This window comes from Bubalus bubalis, chromosome 10 (genome assembly GCF_019923935.1).
Source record: "Bubalus bubalis isolate 160015118507 breed Murrah chromosome 10, NDDB_SH_1, whole genome shotgun sequence".
In the NCBI taxonomy this organism is placed as follows: Eukaryota; Metazoa; Chordata; class Mammalia; order Artiodactyla; family Bovidae; genus Bubalus; species Bubalus bubalis.
In genome coordinates, this window is record NC_059166.1 from 12,538,443 (window position 1) to 12,560,309 (window position 21,867).

At 45.8% G+C, this 21,867-nt stretch overlaps 1 protein-coding gene across 6 annotated transcripts in view; it reads right to left on the reverse strand.

The window, feature by feature from the left end:
- The window catches only part of SCAF8 (SR-related CTD associated factor 8), a 312,229-nt gene that overhangs the window by 161,272 nt on the left and 129,090 nt on the right, over positions 1 to 21,867 (reverse strand). Inside the window, exon 19 of one of the 6 annotated variants that reach the window (XM_044924059.2) lies at positions 472 to 1,608. The exons of 4 other annotated variants lie outside the window; for them this stretch is intronic. In XM_044924059.2, the coding sequence (XP_044779994.1) occupies positions 1,502 to 1,608 (107 nt within the window). In that variant the 3' untranslated portion in view covers positions 472 to 1,501. Of the gene's footprint in view, positions 1 to 471; positions 1,609 to 21,867 lie in introns of those variants that run through there. One more of the 6 variants, XM_025294995.3, reaches the window with a different exon arrangement.

Here is a 21,867-nt window from a genome sequence, read left to right on the forward strand (position 1 = left end):
ACTATAATATTATGGAATACATAAAAATATACTCTAACACACAACACATGGGGCAGAGCCAAACCAACAAGATGTGACTGAAAAGCCCATAGCTGGATTGCCTACAGCCTTCTCCAATTACCTACTTATTTAACAGAAAATATCAAAATATATTATAATGCATTTAATAGAAAATGTGGTATAATCAGAAACTGCAGAAAGCTAAGAGTCCTCAAGAATTACCTTTAATCTGTGTTGTAGAATGCATAATCTAAAAGCCCTTAGCATTCAAAAATATCCCAGCCTTTCAACAAAGAGAGAGTGATTGTTAAAATACAGAAAACAGTAATTTGATGAAGACTGAAAGGCCTTACTACGTATGTGTATCTATGTCAAGGCATACGGCCACACAAAGCGCTCGGATGACAGGCAGAGACGGACCACGAAAGATGCACTAGGCTACAAAGCAAAATAAACGACTACCAACCAAAATCCGTTTCAACTTTTATTATGAATGTCCAAAGTGACAGCATACTGTGCAAGTGTTAGGTTCTCATTGATTAAATGTCAAGAGACCACAGATACAGCATTCCAAGCACTTTAATTTGTGACAGAGCCAAAACAAACAAAAGAATGATAAAAATATTCTTTTAAGTGTAAAGAGTGTTCATATTCGAGTTTGTGGGTTTTTTTTTTCAACCCCCCACCCCTTGCAGGTATTGTGAACACTGATAATTTCCAAAACCCAGAACCTGGTCTGAATACTTGCAACAAACTTTTATAATCTCTGCCTGAATAAGAAGTGATTAAAAAACGTACTTATAAAGTATGTTTATGATACAATGGGATGACTCCCTTCCCTCCTCTCTCCCTAGGCTTCTCCCCTACCACCAGATACCTGCTGTTCATAAGATCAGGACACGAAAGCTGGGGTGAGATACCTGGAAGACTACATTGAACCTGGATTTTCTCAAACTGCATCTCTTTTCCTTTTTAATAAAAACTGAAGAGTTCAACGTTTGCATGTCCAAGGAGATGACTCATAACGATGGATGAAAGCCACCAGTCAAGAACCACAGTTTCTGCACGTTGTGTTTAAGCAAAAAAGCCTTAGTTTACTACAGCTATGGTTCCAGTAATCTGTAGTTCCAACACAACATGACATTTTCTCCCTGAACAGTTTCCTTGCAATCTGTCCTTCTCATCACTGGTACAGGATGATGCTACAGCTGGAGTTTGTTGCCATTTATATTCAAAAAAAAAAAAAAAAAAACCAAAAAAAATTCTGGTCCTGTGGAAGTGCATATCTCTTACAGATGCAATACTGTTCATCTGAGTGGATCCTCAAAAAGAACAATTATGGACTAGAAACTCATAGAGTTTGTGTTTAAAATTTATAAAATTAAACCTGCTCCAACAGGTAATACAGGGAGGCATGCTTGCAACCTCTGGATTCAATCAGAAACAATGTCTGAGAGCACAGAGCCTTCAATAGTAACGGTGGGTTCCTTTTAACGCTTCCTTAAACAAGATCCGATGTGGTGCACATGGGAACTTTGAAGCACGTCTCACTTATGTCTACAAGGCCTGGGACACTGGAAGCTGCCAGAACTTCATTCATCATCTTGCCTGTTGACAGAAGGAACAATAACTGGTCATCACTGGTCAATGGAATAACTTTTTCTATTTTTTTTTTCCAAGATAATTCCTAAAGAAGAGATGGAGTGAATAAAACAGACCATGTTTCAATGTTTGATGAATTTCTGTGCTCTAAAATGCCATGTCTTTCTCCAGTGGAGCAGGAAGAACCAGGGTGTTCAGCTCTCTCCTCGTGAGGGAATGGTTTAGGAGAGACCCTGTCTCGGAGGTCAGCTTGCCCAAGCTCCAGACGTGATTCTGCCAGTAACTAAGGTCACCTAAATTTGCTGGGCCTTAGTTTCGTCACATGTAGACTAAGAGGACTTCAACGGATGAAGTCTAACAAGAAAGCCACTAACTAACTTTTAGTGGGTCCATGTGGTCTTGCCCTCACAGGTCCTTAAACAGCAGACCCAGGTAGAACCATTTCAGTCTGTGGGCAATGGGTAGGCTTCAAAATATCTATGTCTGGGGTGCCTACCGTCTTGGTTTAGATTGGTGATGAGAACCCGATGAACCACTGGGGAATTTTTCAACATATATGTTAATATCTGCAGTCAATTAAAATCTTCCTAAATGGTGATGTGAGGGGTGTAAAATTCTGGAAATACACATTTCCACATCATTTACTGTCTTAAAATCTAAGAAGTATCTTTTTTTTTTTTTTTTGGTACCTATTGGTTTTCTTAAATTAAGAAATAGCTTTGTAAAAGTTGAAAAATACATTAATAAATATAACAACATGCATGCATTCTGTAAGAGCATAGTTGTTATTGTTGCAGTTGCTCAGTCATGCCTGACTCTTGGCAGCCCCATGGACTGTAACCTGCAGGCTCTTCTGTCCATGGGATTTCCCAGGCAAGAATATTGGAGTGGGACTCCCCTGGTGGCCCAGTGGTGGGGAATCCTTGCCATGTGGGGAATGCAGTTGCAATCTCTGTTCCTGTAAGATTCCACATGCTGCAGGGCAATTAAGCCTGAGTGCCATCACTAAGACTTGATGCAGCTAAATAAATATTAAAAAAAAAAAAAAACAAGAATACTGGACTGGGATTTTTCCAACCCAGGGACTGTCTCCTGTGTCTCCTACATTGGCAGGCAGGTTCTTTACCACTGAGCCACTGGGGAAGCTCAGAAGCATAGTACCTAACCTAAAATCCAATTAGTTGGACTAGTTAAGTAAATATGTCAAATAAGTTCACAAAGATATCCACACTGGTGAACAGACATGGGACCCTGACACAGAAAGTCTGACCCTAAAACTGATGCATTTAACCACCATGCAAATCACCTTACCGCGCCTTGTTAAAACAATAGTGAATTGGGGCTGGAAAGTTTACTGCGACATGCACAGCTGTCCTAGGTTCAACCAGAAATTAGGTCCAATATTTGGAAATTTAGGGCTATTAGCAACAAAATGAAAAGCTTCAGTAATTGAAAGACTGTATTTAGCAATTTTGATTTGATCTTTGTATCTTTGTGGCTGGTAAAACTTAGATGATGCTGAAACAACTGGTTATATCATTTCATACTATTACAGTACTATTATTGTATGTCACTATTACATTATAAATATATATGTATATAAATATATTAAGGCATCATGGCATTATATGCATGACAAAAAATAGCTCAATAATTTTTTTTTTAAATCTTTCTACTGTGGCTTTGGCATAAGGGGAGATACAACTTTGTGAAATGTGTGAATGATTCACACAAAACTGGCATCGAGATATCATCTATTGGAGTATTCCAAGTATTTTGCTAATGAGTTTATCCTTCAAACTGACTTAAAAGCTACTCAAGAATGAAAAATGACAATGAAAATAAGCTACAAGTTCTAAAGGGACAGAGCCGTGTTCTTAAATCTGGGTAAGATTTGCCAGATGTAACACAATAGGGTTGCTATCTGGAGCAAATCAGCATTTGGAGAATAAAAGGCATGGAGACCCACAATGGGAAGCAAAAGGGAAAAAGACACAAAATTCCTCAAATAGTCCAGTGTAGACCTGTGAGAATGATCTAGTAACACATGCACATACATCTACAGACTAAATTTCTGGGTTTCTTTGTTGCCAAGTAAAAGAAATAAATATTTCTGTCTTAACAAACAAACTTGAAGTAAACAAACAGTGAGTGAAATTTATTATGGTGTTCTGGCAAGTATTTTCACGACCGTGGATTTCTGGGATGTGTTAGCATAGATCATAAGCGTCTGATAGAATCGGTTTAAGAGCCTGTAACCCGATCCATCCACTGGTGAAGGTCGAGATGAAAAAGGAAACATCAAGGAACAGTACACATTGACCAGAGGATGGCCACAGAGCTCATGTTTGGAAAGCGCTTTAGTTTTCAAAGCCCCTCCACATGGTGGGGAGCCCTGCTGACACGAGAGGTGGCTACGGTTTGAGGGTTAGGGACCTGCTTGGCGTTACACGGGTATGTGAGTCACCAAGTCACTGGGTAGAAGGAGGACCAGCCTTTTCTCCTCCACGTGCTGCCTCTGGCTGGTAACGCTGATATGGATGAATGCACTAGTTACTATTATTCATCTCTTCTGCTCCTACAACTACGCCTCATAGACTGTCTCATAAACAACACCCTACAAACTAGATCGAAGCGCCTCCACAAAGCAGCTGGGTTGGGAGAAGTGCGTTGCCCAGTGTCATTTACAAAGCAGCCAGCAAATAGCAGAGCCAGAACTCAGAGCCTTGGCATCTGTGGTTCCCCAGTTCCCGCTCATTTCCCGGCCACACCGCTGCGGTGCCCACTGGCAGAAGTGTCTACGCGTGCAATGCAGCCCCATCTTTACGTGTCAAATCCAAAACGAGCTCCTGCATCTAAAACCTAGTCACACAGACAGACACCGGCCACTCCAGAGACCAAAAACCAAGAGATACTGCGGGCAGGTACACTTACTCCAAACTCCTTAAGCAGAGAGTTTTTGTGAAGCACATTCTTGCTCGTTCGGGGATCACTCTTTACAGTTACCAGTGGGCTGCATGATCACCCTTAACACTGGCTATAATTTCATAGAGTAGGAGGCCAAGCACCATAGTTTTCAATGAGAATATGGTGCAAAAATCTTTTTTTTTTTAAGTAAACTGAGAGACAGCAGTGCCTGGAGGTGTAAGTTATACCTGGAAGGTCACGTAAGAGTCCTAGTAGCGTCAGCCACTCAGCCGTATCCGACTCTTGTGACCCCACAGACTGTAGCCCGCCAGGCTCCTCTGTCCATGGGCTTCTCCAGGCAAGAGAGCTGGAGTGGGCTGCCATTTCCTCCTCCAGGGGATCTTCCCAACCCAGGGATCGAACCTGGGTCTCCTACATTGCAGGCAGATTCTTTACCATCTGAGCTTCTGTAGCTCAAGCTGCCATAAATGATGCATTTGCTGCAACTGTCCTTAATTTTGAAATGCAGTCTTTTATAAACTGGGCACAATGAAGGTGAGCTGACTGGGAGGCAACTCTCACCCAGCAGGAACTCACTGGGTTCCAGGTCACTCACATAGGCAAGTAAGGTCTTGCGTATGTAAGTCCAGGTCTTGGATATGTGAGTCCAAGTCCAGGTCTCAATCTGTGCAAACAGCCTGGCAAACTCATTAATGCCATGATGCATACTAGCAAATGAGGTTCAAAAACGACACAGCTACATAGTGGCCGAGACTGACTTTCAAGTTACGTGTGTGTCGCCCCCAATTACTTGCCTTTCTACTCATACCTCATGCAGACTGCATCCCCCACATACCTGAGCTCCACACAGCGAATGGCCACCCCGTACCAGGGCCCGTGGGTCACGAGGCTGCGGAGGGACCAGCCCTGCAGGGAGGCCCAGGGCTCCCAAAGCAGCCACGCCCTTTCTTATTCATGGAAACCTGGCTCTGGAACTAGGGGCCAGGCTTCCATGAATGCAGGGCCACAGAATGAGGGTGGAGGGTGCGGTAAGGACAAGCAGGAATGACCACAGGTGGGCCAACGGCACGGAGAAACAGGAATTAGGTCAACTTCAGTGTCGAGGCTTCTGTTCTATTTCCCATTTTTTCCTCCTTAAGTAAATGTGATCTGTGCTCCCACCTGCCAATGCAGGAGACTTTAAGAGATGCGGGTTCAATCCCTGGGTCGGGAAGATCCCCTGGAGAAGGAAATGGCAACCCAATCCAGTGTTCTTGCCTAGAGAATGCCACGGACAGAGGAGCCTGGCAGGCTGCAGCCCATAGGATTGCAAAAGAGTTGAACACGACTGAAGTGACTTAGCACACAGGATTCCAAATGACCTACTAACAGCAACAAGCTGAAACCTGCCTACAGCCTGAAGAATCACTTCTCTATAAATTACAGTCGAGAAAGAGCGTCTGTAACAGAGGCTCTGAGGCCTTCATTTCTTCCCCCAGTAAAGCTCTCATCAGAGCAGCTCAGTGATCAGCCAAGCTGGCGCACTGGAATCCACTGTCCTGTCTGCTGTTCTCCCCCAAAGCAGGAGGCACGCGATTGTGAAACCACAGGACAGAAAACCTACCCAGGAAGTGCTCTGTCCTGGCACTGATGCTCATGGCTTAACCACAAGTGGGCTAAATAAGGAGGAGATGGAGCAATACCAAGAAAACCAGGCCCTTTGAAAAGACTCTCAGATCCAGGCCTCAGCCAGCCTGCCCTGCCACGCTGAAGGGAAGGTGCCAGAGTTATTCAGGGATGCCAGGCCCCCATCTGCCTCGTCCAGCTGATCCACTTGGTCAGCCCATATGGGAGCAGGATGGCTGGCACAGATCTAAAAGGAGCAGTGTGTGCAGACATGTTCTACCATAATTTGCTAAATGTTTTATTGTTCTGTAGTTAAAAACCTACTAAAAACGTGTGGAGCCGCACGCGTCCTACTAGGGTAGAACAGTATGAAGTCAGGTCTTCCCAAGAACCAAGCATAATGAAAATAAAAGATAGATAAAAATAAAAAGACTTCCTATTAGAGAAGTTCATTCCTACGACGGGGGATATGCAGGGCTCCTCTCTTAAACTGAGATCACGTTTTGCTTCATGTGTCATGCCCACACATATACCATGCATACAAATTTTTTGGATTCCCCAAAGAAGCTTCTTAATTCCAATGTGATGGAAAGAAGGATCATATATATCATATTAGTGCTAAAACAGACCCTGGGAAAGGCAGGGCACAAAATCCTTGAACATCAGAAACCTGAAGCGCAGGGATTTCACACCAGCCCAGGGGCACACAAAGGCTGGGAGTCTAGACAATGCTCAGACTTCCTGTGCTTCCATACCCTGTATACCCCACGATGTCTCTCATTCATTTAAATCAAGTCTCTCAGATACTAAATCCTGAAAAATTGTGCCACTTGGCATGAATGACCCAAATATAACACAGACTTTTGAATGATCCAAATATAACAGAGATTTCTGCACCATCACAGATGGACTGAGTTGTTGCAAACAGTGCTGAAATCCAGCTTCCTGGGAACTGGCGGGTGGGAGGCACAGGGTCCCCGGGCCCAGGGTCTGGCAGAACCCTCCAGAGAGTTCATTTATGGCAAGGCGGTTCAGAATTCTGGTTTAAAGTGTGCCTTTGGAACCTGACACTTGCCCTGGAAGCTCTGAAGCTGCTCTCCACTGAATATGCAATCCTTGGGCAAGTTCCTTAGCTACTGAGACTTTCAACTGTAAAATGGAGATTTCTGCCCACCAGCCAGGCTAACCGTGGGGAGGGCATGCAGGACTGCATTGGAAGTGTCCATCGCAGAGGGGGCAGGAAGGGCATGGAGTCTCCCTTCTGCCAGCCACGTTCTCAGGGAACCCTGGGAACACAAGCGGAGAGCAGAGATGTTCACCGATGCTCAGGCGCTGGGAACCAGGCTGCTGTCTGCCATCCCCTCTGTGCAGAATGCTCTTCACTCTTCTCCACCTGACGGTGCTTAGGCAGCCATCGAAAACACTCTACTTGATGGCTGCCTCCCTGGAAGGTTCTCCATTGGCTGAGGCCCCCAGGTCCACAACCCTGGCAGAGCCTTGGCCTAATCATCGCCTTCGCCCTCCTTGTCTGGACTATGAGCACCTCTGTGATTGACTGAAAAAGTAAATGAAAGAGGCCTGCTCCCTTTCGCCTTGCTCATGGAGCAGCAGTGATTCTACCACAGGCTCCATGCTACTCTGGCCACGACAAAGTTAGGACCCTTCCCTTCTCCACCTGCTCCCATCAGCCAAATTATTAATTAGCCTCCTTTTTCCTCCACCTCCCAATGTTCTACCCACCACACCTTTCTCTCTCCCTGGGCCACTCCTACTCAAATAGAGAATCACCACAAGCCAACAAGGAATCGGCACGTATACTACTTCCCTTAGCTGTCCGGCAGAAACAAACACAACATTGTAAAGCTACTATACTCCAGTAAAAATTAGAAACAGCAAGGAATCAGGACTTCCATATATTTCAAGTCAAAGCTGATGCCCTTGCTGAGCTACAACAAAAACAAAAACAAACTGTGTTAACAACCTACATGTGACAAGTCTGCACTTTGACCCCCTGAGCTTTGGGACAGTGGGTAGGAGAGACAACAAGCAGAGGAAGGAGAAAGAGGAAAAGAAAGGGCTGTCAAAGGAGCCCGTGCACTGCCGGGGTGTGTGGGCTCCGGGTGAGCGGGGCCAAGGCCTGTCTTTGCTGCTGTGAAATCTTGACTCCTTGGCCTGGGGCTTCTCCATGGAGGTTCAACATTGAATGAAGGGCTGCACGAACATAAGGGAAAGAAGTCCACACAGTCATCCTGGAAGTATAATGTCTACCAGCTAAACCTTCAATCATTCTAGACAACTTATATAAAACCGTCCTATGACATTCATTCCATTGGCAGTGGAATCAGCTCAACTGCTTGGAAGCCCTTAGGCTGGGGGCTGACGCTAAATGCTTATGAATTTTATGCAACAGCTTGCTCAACACGTCGCTCCTGCTAGCTTAAAGGTTAAAAGGTTTTGACATTTTTTTCCCCAAGAAGAGATACTGTGAGATTAATGAGCGGCAGGTCACATGATGCAACCGCCCTCATTGTTAACTTTTTCATCTTCAAACTAGTAGGATGTATTCTTCTCCTCCTCCAGTCCAGAGCAAAAACTATATCTACTAGACATGTATATATCTACTAGCAAAATTGAACCCATCAGATAAAAAATTCTACTAATTGAAAAAGTTAATTTTAAAAGACTTTCAACATTTTTTACCAGCATGCCAGCTTTATGTATCACGTATGCTCCAGAAAGATGGGACCTTAATTACATCTTATTTTTAGAGTACTGGAAGAAGCTGCTGTTCAAAGAAATCCTCCTGTTCATCTTTTATAGGGCAAAGGAACTTTTGAAAAGTGAACAATCATCCATTTTAGAAATTTTCAAGTTTCACATATCCATTTTGCTTCAGGGAAATTCAATCTGGTGCCCTCAGCTGTCTGAGAGTTGGACAGACTAGATGGCCACCCAGTTGAGCAGATGCTTTTCTTCTTTGTTTTAATTTGCAAACTGGACCAGTGGAAGCGAACTGACGTGACTTAGTCAACGACATGATGAGCCCCTCACATTCCTTGGATGCCAGAACATACGAACCCAGGAAAGGTGACCACGGAGATTCTCAGGACAGGAACACCCAACTCCCAGCCCCAAGGTTGAAGGGGAGAGGCAGCTGGAAAAAACACACCTGGGACCCCGCCTGGCCTCCTGCATAGGCTACCCCTCTGAGTGGGCTCAGCTGCCCTCCCTGAGGTCTTTACTTTGCATGCATGCATATGCTATCTGGAGAAGGCAATGGCTACCCACTCCAGTACTCTTGCCTGGAAAATCCCATGGACGGAGGAGCCTAGTAGCCTACAGTCCATGGGGTCTCAAAGAGTCGGACATGACTGAGTGACTTCACTTCACTTTCTATATGCTTTATCTCCTTATCCAGAATTAACATTTAAAATCAGGAATTGGCTGTTCCAAAGCATCACCAGGAAAAGTGAAATAAAATTAAAGAAAGAAGAAAAGACTTTTACTCCTCGTGTGCATTTGGAGGGGCATAAAATCACTGCAGATGGTGATTACAGCCATGAAATTAAAAGACGCTTACCCCTTGGAAGGAAAGTTATGACCAACCTAGATAACATATTCAAAAGCAGAGGTATTACTTTGCCAACAAAGGTCCATCTAGTCAAGGCTGTGGTTTTTCCAGTGGCTATGTATGGATGTGAGAGTTGGACTGTGAAGAAAGCTGAGCACCGAAGAATTGATGCTCTTTAACTGTGGTGTTGGAGAAGACTCTTGAGAGTCCCTTGGACTGCAAGGAGATCTAACCAGTCCATTCTAAAGGAGATCACTCCTGGGTGTTCACTGGAAGGACTGATGCTAAAGCTGAAACTCCAGTACTTTGGCCACCTCATGCGAAGAGTTGACTCATTGGAAAAGACCCTGATGCTTGGAGGGATTTGGGGCAGGAGGAGAAGGGGACGACAGAGGATGAGATGGCTGGATGGCATCACCGACTCAATGGACATGAGTGTGAGTGAACTCCAGGAGCTGGTGATGGACAGGGAGGCCTGGCGAGCTGCAATTCATGGGGTCGCAAAGATTTGGATACGACTGAGCGACTGAACTGAACTGAACTAGAAAGTCGCCTGCAGGAGGGCATGGCAACCCACTCCAGTATTCTTGCCTGGAGAATCCCATGGACAGAAGAGCCTGATGGGCTACAGTCCACAGGGTCGCAATGAGTCAGACATGACTGAAGCGACTTAGCATGCACGCACGCAACTAGAAACTAGGGCTTCCCTGGTGGCTCAGCAGTGAAGAATTCACCTGCCAATGCAGGAGACATGGGTTCGATCCCTGAACTGGGAAATCCTCCTGGAGAAGGAAATAGCTACCCACTCCAGTATTCTTGCCTGGAGAATCCCATGGACAGAGGAGCTTGGTGGGCTACAGTCCTTGGGGTCACAAAGAATTGGACACAACTTAGCAACTAAACAACAACTAGAAACTGCTTTTATGCCTATTTTGATAGGTTATCTCAGTTACATCCATCTGTTTTCATTTCAATCTCTCTCTCACGAGCTCTTAAAATGATTAAGACAGGAAGTGGGGCTCCACCGCCACAGAGGTGGCAGGAAAGGCAACAACTCGGGTCACGTTACAATTCAACCCCCAGAGCAGAGAGGACCCACTGAGACCCCCACCAGCTAGTCCATACCCAATCTACACCAACCTGGGCCTGGGTTCCCCTCAGCGCCTCAAGTCACGACTCTGAGGTCAGGGAGAAACACGACACTTGTACTGCATGTCGGTTTTTTTGGTTTGTTTTAACAGAATAGCAGTTTTCAGGAAGGCACGGTGTCTTATTTTAACAAGCTCACAGAGATTTTCGAACATGACCCAAGATAATGAGCCACTAATAGACATTCTTTGTCTACACACACAGCACGATCTCAGGAGCGTTTGTGTTGGCCTGGGCAGATCCAAAAGCACAGGAGAAAGGGAGGCGATTGTATCTGAAAGCTGCGTGGCTTTCCATAATCATACTCCTCGGAAGCCCAGGATCTGGGATAAGGATGTCCCTGACCTGCAGTGCTTGAGAGCTGACGCGTACCCCACCAGAGACCCCTCATGTGCTCACCAGGGGGTGTGACATGGACGCTCTCAGGACATGTCTCACAACATGGGACCCATGGCATCCACATTCCATCCAGTTGTCGAGTCCTGGGCCTTTTCACAGAAGACCTCAGACGTTGGTGATGGCACATTTCAGCAAACCCCCAAATTACAAGTCTCATGATCGTATATAATTTACCCTAAGGCAGGTCTGTGGTGATGAGCAGAAAAAAGCTGAACGGGGAAACAGTGACTGCAGTCCCCAGAGCCCACTCACCACCTAAGACACACGGCCACCCATCTGCCTTGCGGTCAAGGCTGTTCACACCTGTGTCTTAGCAAAACAACAGATTATAACATGCTATAAGTCGGCCTGGAACAGCCCAAACCAGACATGTTAGCACCAAGGAACCCCGGAGTTAGCTTGTAACTCATCCCCATGAGAATCTGTCGAGTGAGATGGACCAGTAGAAACCAGTACTAATAGAAAACTGAATAGAAGTCAGGTTTTCCCCATCCCCGAGGGGACCCTGCGGCCCTCTGCCCCATGGACAGAGTCTGAAAAGACTCAGACCTAATGTATACAGCTTTTGTTTGGAAAGCCTTGTGCTGAAACAATTTTAAGCACTACCAACGAGTCAGGCTAAATGAGGGGTGCGCCAGATACCACCTCCTCTGGATCTGCACGAGAACTCCCTGGAAAGAAACTCTCTACAGTGAACCCCACTTCCTGTCAACTCAGGGGCCACCTTCCTGATTGATGTCTGAGGCCCTTCGAGATTTCTTAAGACCTCTGAAGAGCCAGATTCTTGTCAACACCAAGCACCACATTTTGGGAAACCGAAATGTTGCCCTGGGAACGGATCCCTCCTTGCAATTACAATGGGTGTTGAAGGAAAGCTTGATCTGCACTACAAATAATAATTCAAGATGAAATAACCTCTTCCATCCAGTGTTAGTCACGATACAAATATCAGGGTTTACACAAGCTGATCCTAAATCACCTCTTTCTCTTCAAGTATCTCCCTCCTTTCCCCCAATCACACATACACTGAGAAAGAGGTCACTGAAAACTTCCAAGTTGTAGGTCCATTTATCATTTGTATACAGTGGGTAAAGGAACTATGAAAGTAAATGAACTCTTGTGGCCCCCGAGGAACAACGGCACTTGGCCAGCCCTGCTGACAATGATGGATACAAAGCAGAGTAAAGCTGACTGAAGTTAGGACAGGGCTCAGTGTTCGCCTAAGTGGCTTGGCTGGGAGACAGGGGGACTAAAAACCAAACTCTAACAGGTCCAGGACAGTCTGAGCAGAGTCCTGACTATCGACTATTTATAAGAAAGTATTACACAACAAGAAAATGATGTCCGTTTTGAGACGGCCAATTTCATGAGTTTGCAATTCAGTTATCTCTTTACATCTTCAAAAGAAATTACTACTTACTTTTCAAACCACTCGCCACGAAACACATCCTGTCTCTTTGGGACAACCTTGCCCTAATTAGTTGTTCTTCTCCTTCAATGACTGCTTGAACTTGGCAAGCCTTCGTAAACCCTGGCAAGGGAGCCAACATGGGTTTGTAAACCCTTCTCATGGCAGCAAGGAGGGGAAGAAACACGGGTCTGTGTCACCTGTGCCCAGGGCCGGGGCTTCCCAGGTGGCTTGGTGGTAAAGAACCCACCTGCCAACCCAGGAGATGCAAGAGACACAGGTTCGATCCCTAGCTCGGGAGGATCCCCTGGAGAAGGAACTGGCAACCCGCTTTGCCTGGGAAATCCCACGGACAGAGGAGCCTCAAGGGCTACAGTCCATGGGGTTGCAAGAGTCAGACACGACTAAGTGACTGAGCGTGCAGGCACATGCCAGGTGTGAGGTGGGGGCTGGACCTTGGTCCTTCTCTTGACATTCCAGCAGCTGCCATGGACCTAACGATCAGCTCTTGGAGACCGTCAGCTCCTAGAGACCATGAGCTCCTCAGCTCTTGTTGCTACTGTAAGCTGGAGCCCATGCTTAATGAGTCCAGTCTCTTCCCTGGGATGTTTCCTCCATACAGGACTGCATTTCAACCCAACAAGGGACTGTGTGGTGGCTGATGCTTTAAGTACAGGTCAAATGCCAGGAAACTTCTGCCAGGCTGTCAGATGAACCCAGCCAGATAAAGCCTTTCTCTGCACTGATGACCCATGGTTGGGTTTGTGATGCCAGCGAAGCACATGTGAGCCAATCATCCGGAGAAGATCTGCTTGCCAAAAATTTTGTCAAAATTTCTGGCTTTCCTTCTTTCTGGAACTAGGACAAATTTCGATTTTTTTTTTTTTTAATTTCTATAATCCACTCCTTGGAACGTCTCTGAGGATGCTTAATAAAATGTCACTCTAGAGAAGTGGTCCAAGGTTTACAGAGTAGTAGCTGGACTTACACCAACACATCAGAACAGGGTCATGACACAGGGGACAAGGACGTAAAACCAGGACGTCCCAGGTAACACGATGGGCGTTCACGTGCCACTTTTTCATTTGCCTTATACTCAAAGTAACCACGCTTCAGGGATCTCAACATTGCTAACGATAGGGGCTTCCCTGGTGGCTCAGTGGTGAAGAATCCGCTTGCCAGGGCAGGAGACACGGGTTTGATTCCGCATCTGGGAAGATCCCACATGCCTCAGAGCAACCGAGCCCACACACCTTAGCTACTGAAGCTGGTGAGCCCTAGAGTCTGCTCTGCAACAACAGAAGTCATTGCAACAAAGAGCACCCCTTGCTTGCTGCAACTAGAGAAGAGCCCATGCAGCAATGGAGACCCAGCACAGCCAAAGATAGATAAATTCCATAAAGAACGCTAACGATGGATACCTGATTGCAACCGAAGGATCCAAATAAATGTCTATTCACTTATCTCTTCAGAAGAAGAAATGAAGCTGAGCGACATTTTGATAGTTTGCGGTAGTATATTAGAGGTTTTTCTTATTTTTTAAAAATTCACAGCAATACTCAATTACATTCTGAAAAACTACTTTAAATTACATTTAAAAACTATCCCAATGGGCACTAAGGCATATTCTTTGTTTTTGGTTTATTTCAACTGGCCTCGGGCCGCTGATAAATCTCTGCTGTTTCTTAAATTACTCAGGCAATTTTTACAGCTAAGTAACAAGTGAACATTTGGTGGTGACTATAAACTGAGAAAAGATATTCTCGTTTCTCGTTTATGTGGCCCTCCGTGTTTTCAAAAAGCTTTTCATTCAGCTACCTCAATGGCCCTGCCAGTGGGGTTAGATGGAGTCCTGTTTTGTCTTGTTACATGTAAAAAGAAAGCTGTCATCTCAGTATCAAGGACATCCATCCTAGCAGTTAGGTGGGCTTTTACTGAGCCATCTCTTGCACTTCAGAAAGGTCCTCTTTGAGTCCAAGATTTTTTTTCCTTTCAAAGAAAATAAACTCCTCAATCCTCTTTTTTAACACGAAATTCTAGCCCATTCATCCTTAACCTCACAGTAAATCTGCAGTGAGCTAAGAGACGTACCTACATCATTTCTTAGGTGGAGTTACAATAATTAAGTCCAAATCTGCAAGTTACTTGTTTTAAACAATCAATCAGAAAGGACTCAAAGTTCTCCCTACTAACAGTCCTTATCATTTATATTCAATAAGATTTTTAGAGTGGGTGAGGGAGGAGAGGAGAAGTTGGTGGGGGTGGGTTGCACACATGAGTATCACTCTTCATGCGTATTTCAGTCAAAGAAAGGTTCTGAATGAACCGCGGCTCCATCATCGGTGCTCCATCACCAGGGGAAAGCTGACACTACAGGCGATTTCTTTTAGGAAAACTGTGAAGAATATGGAAACAGCCTGACTTACGGCAAATCAATACATATCAGGGAATGAGGGGATATGGTTGTCAAACGGAGCAAATGAAAATACACAAGAAGTAATGTTCAGTATATGTACGTCCCAAATATTTCACAGGATGTATTTATACTAAGATCTCTTGTGTACCCCAAATTCAGTTTAACTGGGCATCCTGCTTCTTATCTAGCATCCTACCAGGGAGTGGAGTGAGGGCGGGGACCTCAGAGACGCTGAGCTGATTTAACAGGTTGTTTCAGGTCCACAGCGAGGTGGGCTCCCTAGCACTGCATGTCTGTCAGGATGCTGAGAATAATCCCCTTAAAAGTTCTCTCCTTTGTCTCCCTCGGAGAATTACTGCGAGCTTCCCATGTGCCCTGGATGCTCTAGAAGTGGAGATGAGGCAGTAAATAAAGCACAGCCTCTCTCTTCAGGGAGCTTGCATATCCAGAGAGGGAGATTAAAAAAAAAAAAAAGAAACTTATATTTATTCGGCTACACCAGATCTTAGCTGCAGCACTCTGGATCTTTAGTTGCAGCATGTAGGATCCAGTTCCCTGACCAGGGATCGAACCCAGGCCCCCTTCATTGGGAGCGGGGAGTCTTAGCCACTGGACTACCAGGGAAGTCCTCAAGAAGAACTGAATGGACAAGTGAACAGACGTGTGCTGTTAAAGCAAGCGGGGTAGGAAGAAAGAGAGTCACGGGGCCTAGGGATGGGCACTGTTTCAGACAGGATGCTCTTCTGGCCATTTATAAATCAGTACAGAGAGGAATGTGCGTTTTAGAGAGGATGTGGAGTATGGAAAAGTGAGAGAGAGGGTGTGTGGCAGGGGCAGGGGAGGAAGACAGAGACATGATCATCTAACATTTCCAGAACAAAGCACTCTGCAGCCACTTAGTGCAGAAAAGCGAGAGCCTTCGGGGCAAACTTACAGCATCTGAACCCAGCACCCCACGTTATGGAGGAGACAGTGCCTGCTCTGTTTAAGGAACTCTGGGAGTTGGTGATGGACAGGGAGGCCTGGCATGCTGCGATTCATGGAGTCGCAGAGTTGGACACGACTGAGCAACTGAACTGAGCATCTACAGTGTATTTGGGGGAAGTCAACAGTTAACCTTGATGACAGACTGCGTAAGAAAGTGCATCTGTTATCAGTGTGTAAAACTAGCAAGGCGATAGTTTTACGCCCTGCTGGTTTACGTCTTCTTACACTTTGGGTTTTTATGTTTTATTATACTTTGTTAAAAAGGAAAACTTGTACGGTTTTAATGTTTTTATGAGTAAATTTAATGTACTGAAAATAAAAATTTAAAAAATGCATCTGTGACCAGGAAAACAACTCCCTCATTTCTGAAGGGCATGTCCAGTTTGGGTGGGGAGGAATGTGTAACCAGGAAGAAGGTCACTAAGGGGACCAACACTCCGCATCAGAGCAACTGACAGATTGTTGTCTCCACCTGGGAACACGTTGGAGACAAGGCTCCCATGGCTTTGGAATCCGTTCCCCTGTTCAGAAGGACAGGGACACATAGCAGAGTCCAGAACTAGGGAGCCAGCCATCAGAGTTAATGACACTGGGCTTCTGGCTTGCACCCAAAGTTCTAAGGAAGGTCTTCCTTTTACATTTACAATAAATCATTTTTTAAAAAAAATTCAAAATATATGAACACATCTCTTCTTAATAACTTGCTTAAGAATTAAGGGAAAACCACAGCTCCCTTTACCCTGTAAGCACCGCTCCGCTCCCTGGCACTGAGAAGCACAGATAACGAGGCCCTGCAGGGTCACTGCACCTCCCTCTGACTTTCAGTCGAGTTCCACCACCCTGAAGGATAACAATGGGTCCCGTGAAATGGACCAGGTTGAAACTGAGGTCCTTTTCAAACAAGACAACCCAGACTTTTCAGCTTTGAGCCATACTCCTAACAAGGAGGAGACACTCTCGAATGGCACATGCTGACAGCAACAACTGGAAACGGGCACACACGACTACGGGGGACCACAACTACAGCGAAGTACAAAAGAACCAGAAGCACAGACTCTCAAGCCTATGAGGGTCTTACATGTCATCAGACGGATGTCCACTTGGACCCCCAAACTGTCTAAAGTCTCTGATAATGGCCTGTGTCCAGCAGCCTCCCCAGTGGCTGGGCCTCTCTCCTGATGTTTCTGCTGCTTCTTGGACATCTCCAAGGGCAGGAAGCCCAGGTTTGTGCCAAGGGGTAAGCAACCCTCCAACTGCGCTTCGCATAAGCCAGTGGCCATACAACCAACAAAATGTTCTCCAGGACAAGCCCATTAACTCTCATTTGACATATACCCTGCCCCTCGAATCTGGGTCATTCTCCAAGGGACACATTCAAAATGTGTCCCTCAATGCGTGGAAACCAGAACTGAATTTAAAACTTCAGACGTGGTGAGATTTGTGTGGGGCAGGAGGACTCCACCCAGGGTGATCACATATCTCAGCCTGACCCACATTCTCCTGCTACAGAGGCCAGGGCTTCGCTCTCCACCATCCCTGGTCCAGGGAGGCTCTGTTGCTGGCTTCCTTGGACCTCCCACTCTGAGCTCACTGGCAGGTGTGTTGAGAAGTGGAGTCTAACTCTCAAAAGCCTTCTGTTTACTTCTCCCACCGTTTTCAACGTCTACATGGGAGCAAGGAGGCCTAACCCAGATGGGTAGAGAGTGGACCTGAGCTCCCACGCCCTAGTAACTTCATTAGCTAATGCAAATCCTTGGGAGTTTTCCTAAATATAATCCAACAACATATATTGATTATAGGCGCATTATACTGATCACAAGTACACAAACCAGAAATGAGGACTTAAAGGAATCTGGAAATTTTGTAGACGTGCTGAGAAAGCTATACAAGGTTACATACACAGTTACTGACAGAGTCAAGGACTAGAACCTAAGTTCTAATTTTTAAAACCTGAATTTAATCTAAGTTATTTTTAGATAAACTTCTGAGTTAATTCCAACAGCTTAATTCTAGTGAAGGCGAGGCCGTTTGGGAATCAGATGTTTACAGTATAAAGAGGAAGCCTTTTTCTCAGTTGAACAGTTATGGAGATTTAGACGCATATTTCATAGCTTAAGAAAGCTATATAGATCAATGGTTTGGCAGCTGGCTGAAATAATTTCATATTTTAAAAATCTGTGGGGTGCATCTGTTCGTGGTTTTGAGTTTCTACCGCAGACTAACAATTTGGTGATAGCAAGCTGTCTTCCAATTAATGTTCCAGAAAACATTTTTATTTCAAGATTTTTAGAACCAGAGCCAAGATTTTTCTGGGATTTGCTTATACGAAGCATCAGTGTAGTTTTTGCCTTTTATAAATCTTTCACATCTAAAAGGTTAATAAGCAGAATGTCTTGAAAAACGTTTCGTCTGCATTTCTAAAAAAGCTTAACTGAGACTCTGTAATAGGTAACCTGCCTTTAATCTTTCCTAACCTATTGGATAAAGTCATAAAAACACTTAAAACCACATCACATTATATTTACATCATTCCCTTTTTTAGAATTACGCAATTTCCCTTGTGTTCTGCCCGTGGCAAACTTGGAATCGGACTTTACAAACATTCACCCTCCTAAAGCGGCTCACATGGTTTTCAGAGGCTGGCTCCCTTGTCCCCAGCCACCCATCTGTCTGTAAAATCGCAGCCCCTACCCTCGTCAAAAGTCCTGAGGTGAACGGTCCTTACGACACCTTTCAGATAAACCCCTTCGCCATCAGACCTGGATCCCGTGAAGTCACATGAGACGCACAGGGTACATATTTGGTTTCTGTCCTTTCCTGCCTCCTGTCACTACTACACTCAGAGCTTCTAAAAGGACAGCAGGGCCTGGCCGCCCACTTATCTGTTGGGTGAATAAATAAGTAAACAAAGCCTAAAGCCAAACTGATGACTAACACGTACTCATTCTGTATCATTAACAACTTTTCCTTTTCCTGTACTAGTTCGAACGGTAACATAGAACATCTGAAAGTTTATACTAATGCAGTTTTGTTTTTTCATTTGAAAACTGAAAATATGATTGAAAAAAGTCTCACGCTCTGGCACCGGCTTTCTACCTTGCCCTAGAGCTTTTGGTTTAGAAATCATCAGCTCTATGGGGCTATCCATTTTGCGTATATGGGAGTAAGGTTTTACTCAACCTCGTATCAACTTTAAAGCCAGTATATTGCCATGCATGAGATCTCAATAATTATTTGGGGGAATGCCTAGAAGGCTAGGCAGGATGTTCTTTGCTTTCCTTGGATGGGAAAGAGAACACAGAGAAGATAAAGAGAGTATGTGTATACACAAGAGACTATGACTACAATTAGCACAAGTACAAGCAGTGAAAGACGGAGGAAACGGGAAGCACGGTGTGTGTTATTAACCTCTTGGAAAGAAAAAGCAGGAAGTGAGGAGTATCTCTTTTACACGCTGATCCAGGCCACTGTGGACAGCACAAGTGGCTTTAGGGAGAGGCGGGGAGGGCAGATACTGTAGGTCACTGGTCAGGTGGTCTTCGGGACAGTCACATGCCTACAGCTCTCAGCATGACACTGGTACTGTAGGAGCCCAGATATACACAGGCTGCTAAAAACCGTTAACCATTTTGGTCAGATTTGCTGCAGTTGAAGCTGCTCTCTAACACCATCCACAGCAGCACAGAACAGATGTGAGGTCTCCTTCACTGCTTCTGAAGTCCAAGTTGGGATATGCCTTTTACCATTACAGGAGCATGCGTGTCTGCTGAAATGCTGCAGTGTGAGGCGGTACTCAGTGTCTATGTGCTGAGTGAATGGTTTCGTACAAAGTCCTTAACACTGAGGATGCTCTCTGCCTGCTTCAGCTGGCCATGATGGAAGCCTCCCTAAGCTCTACGGCCACAGGAAAGGACAGCTCTCTGTCCTTGTGACCCCAATCAGACAAAGCACAGGGCTAATGCTGACATGCTGGCCACATGGAAGAACCTGGGTGATGATGGTCTCATCACAGGCAACACCACTGAGGGAACACTAGCAGAGCACAGGCCAGGCCTGTCTCCAGCACAAAGCCTCCTGTGAGCCTCATGGTTCTCCAAGGCAGGTGTGAAGGCAGCCTCGTGGAGGAGAACAGTCTCGGGTGCGGATGCAGCGTGAGGCACGTGTGAAGGCGGCCCCAAGGAGGACGACAGTCTCAGGTGTGCATACAGCGTAAGGCAGGTTGTCAGAGCCAGGCTTCAAACCCTGACAGTCCGACGCTCTTTCCCCTCTACCCCAGTTACCGGACCACCTTCCCACCTCTGCCCGGCAGGAAACTACTAATTAAAACTATACACTAACTCCTTCCCCCAAACGAGAAGCATACGGCTAAAAAGTACTATCACTTGCAAAGCAGGCGGAGTAATGAGAATTCTCAGTCAGTTCACCACCAACCTTCCGCGGAACAGCTCCCTCCGCTAGAACAGAAAGCCGACACTGCCACATCTAAGTCTCCGGGCTGACGCTGAACACATCCATGACCCGTGCTCCCCTCACTCTTTCCAGCCCTGCCCTCAAGGCTTACTGTCCCGAGGGCTCCCAATGACCTCCTGACGGACACCTGTATCCACTTCCGGTCGGTCCTCACCCCCCTGTTCCCACCTTTCCTGTTAGGGGGACCGCTCTCCAGCGGCAGTCCTCCCCGGATACTCTCCTGGCTCCACCCACATCACCTGCCCTGGGTTCCGACCCCCAGGAGGACCCTGCTCCCTGCTCCACAGGGCCCGGTGTTTGCATTCCACAAGGGAAGTGCAACACCACGTGAGCAGAAGAGACAGACTTTCCCACCCCCAAACACGAACGTGCACGGTGTTTCCTTTCCACAGTCGAGTGGAAGCGAAGAGACTGTTTACTCAGTGCTCCCTTTACACTGGATAAATAGAGTCAAGGCTAAGTTTTAATGCACATAAATATTCAACCTAATTGAGCACTTACGATGATAGGCGATGAATATTTTCAACTAAGTATAATGAAGAGTGGCCATTCTGAATAGAATTTCCTTGGGGAATATAAGGAATGTTCAGGGCTTTCCAAAAACATGTCTTTAATAAATTGCTTTCTGCCCAGGGCTCTCCCCACTAAGGGTGGGCGGTGCTGATCCCTAAGAGCCTGCTCGGGGGACCAGAGCTATGTGGACTTTGGAAACAAGTCAGCATGCAACCCACACCCATTTCCCATTTAGATTCTTGAAGAACCATCAAGTCCAATAAATACAAGATGCCTTCTGTTGGCGCCTCAGACAGAAATACATACAACGTACGCATACACACTCTAAGGCTGCCATAAAATGAAAAATGAAATATCCACCCAAATAACTGTTAGAGAGCTATGTAAGACCTAAGTGTGTGTATGGCAGGGATGGGAGTCAGGGGGGCGGGGGAACGATTGCTTCCAGACAGAACTGCTGAAGGTCAGAAGTGATTTTTCTAGGGAAAACTCAAGTGTGCTTCAGTGTTTTTCATCCTTCAGAGGAAAAACCAAGCTCTTCCTTGACCAGGTAATCGAATATGCATTTTCCCGGTCACCCACTGAACTCTCCCAAATATCTCACGGCTTTCCCTGTGGCCCAGATCCCCGCGTCCAAAGGCATCACAGCGATGCTCTACTTCCTGTCCTTCCTCAAGTCAGGGTCAGCTCGTGACTTGGCAACAACGGTGGATTACTGCAGGCACACACTGCCTGCTATTTAAAGGGATTTTTTAAGTCTATTTTTTTTGAATTTGAGCAAACTCTGGGAGATAGTGGAGGACAGAGAAGCCTGGCGTG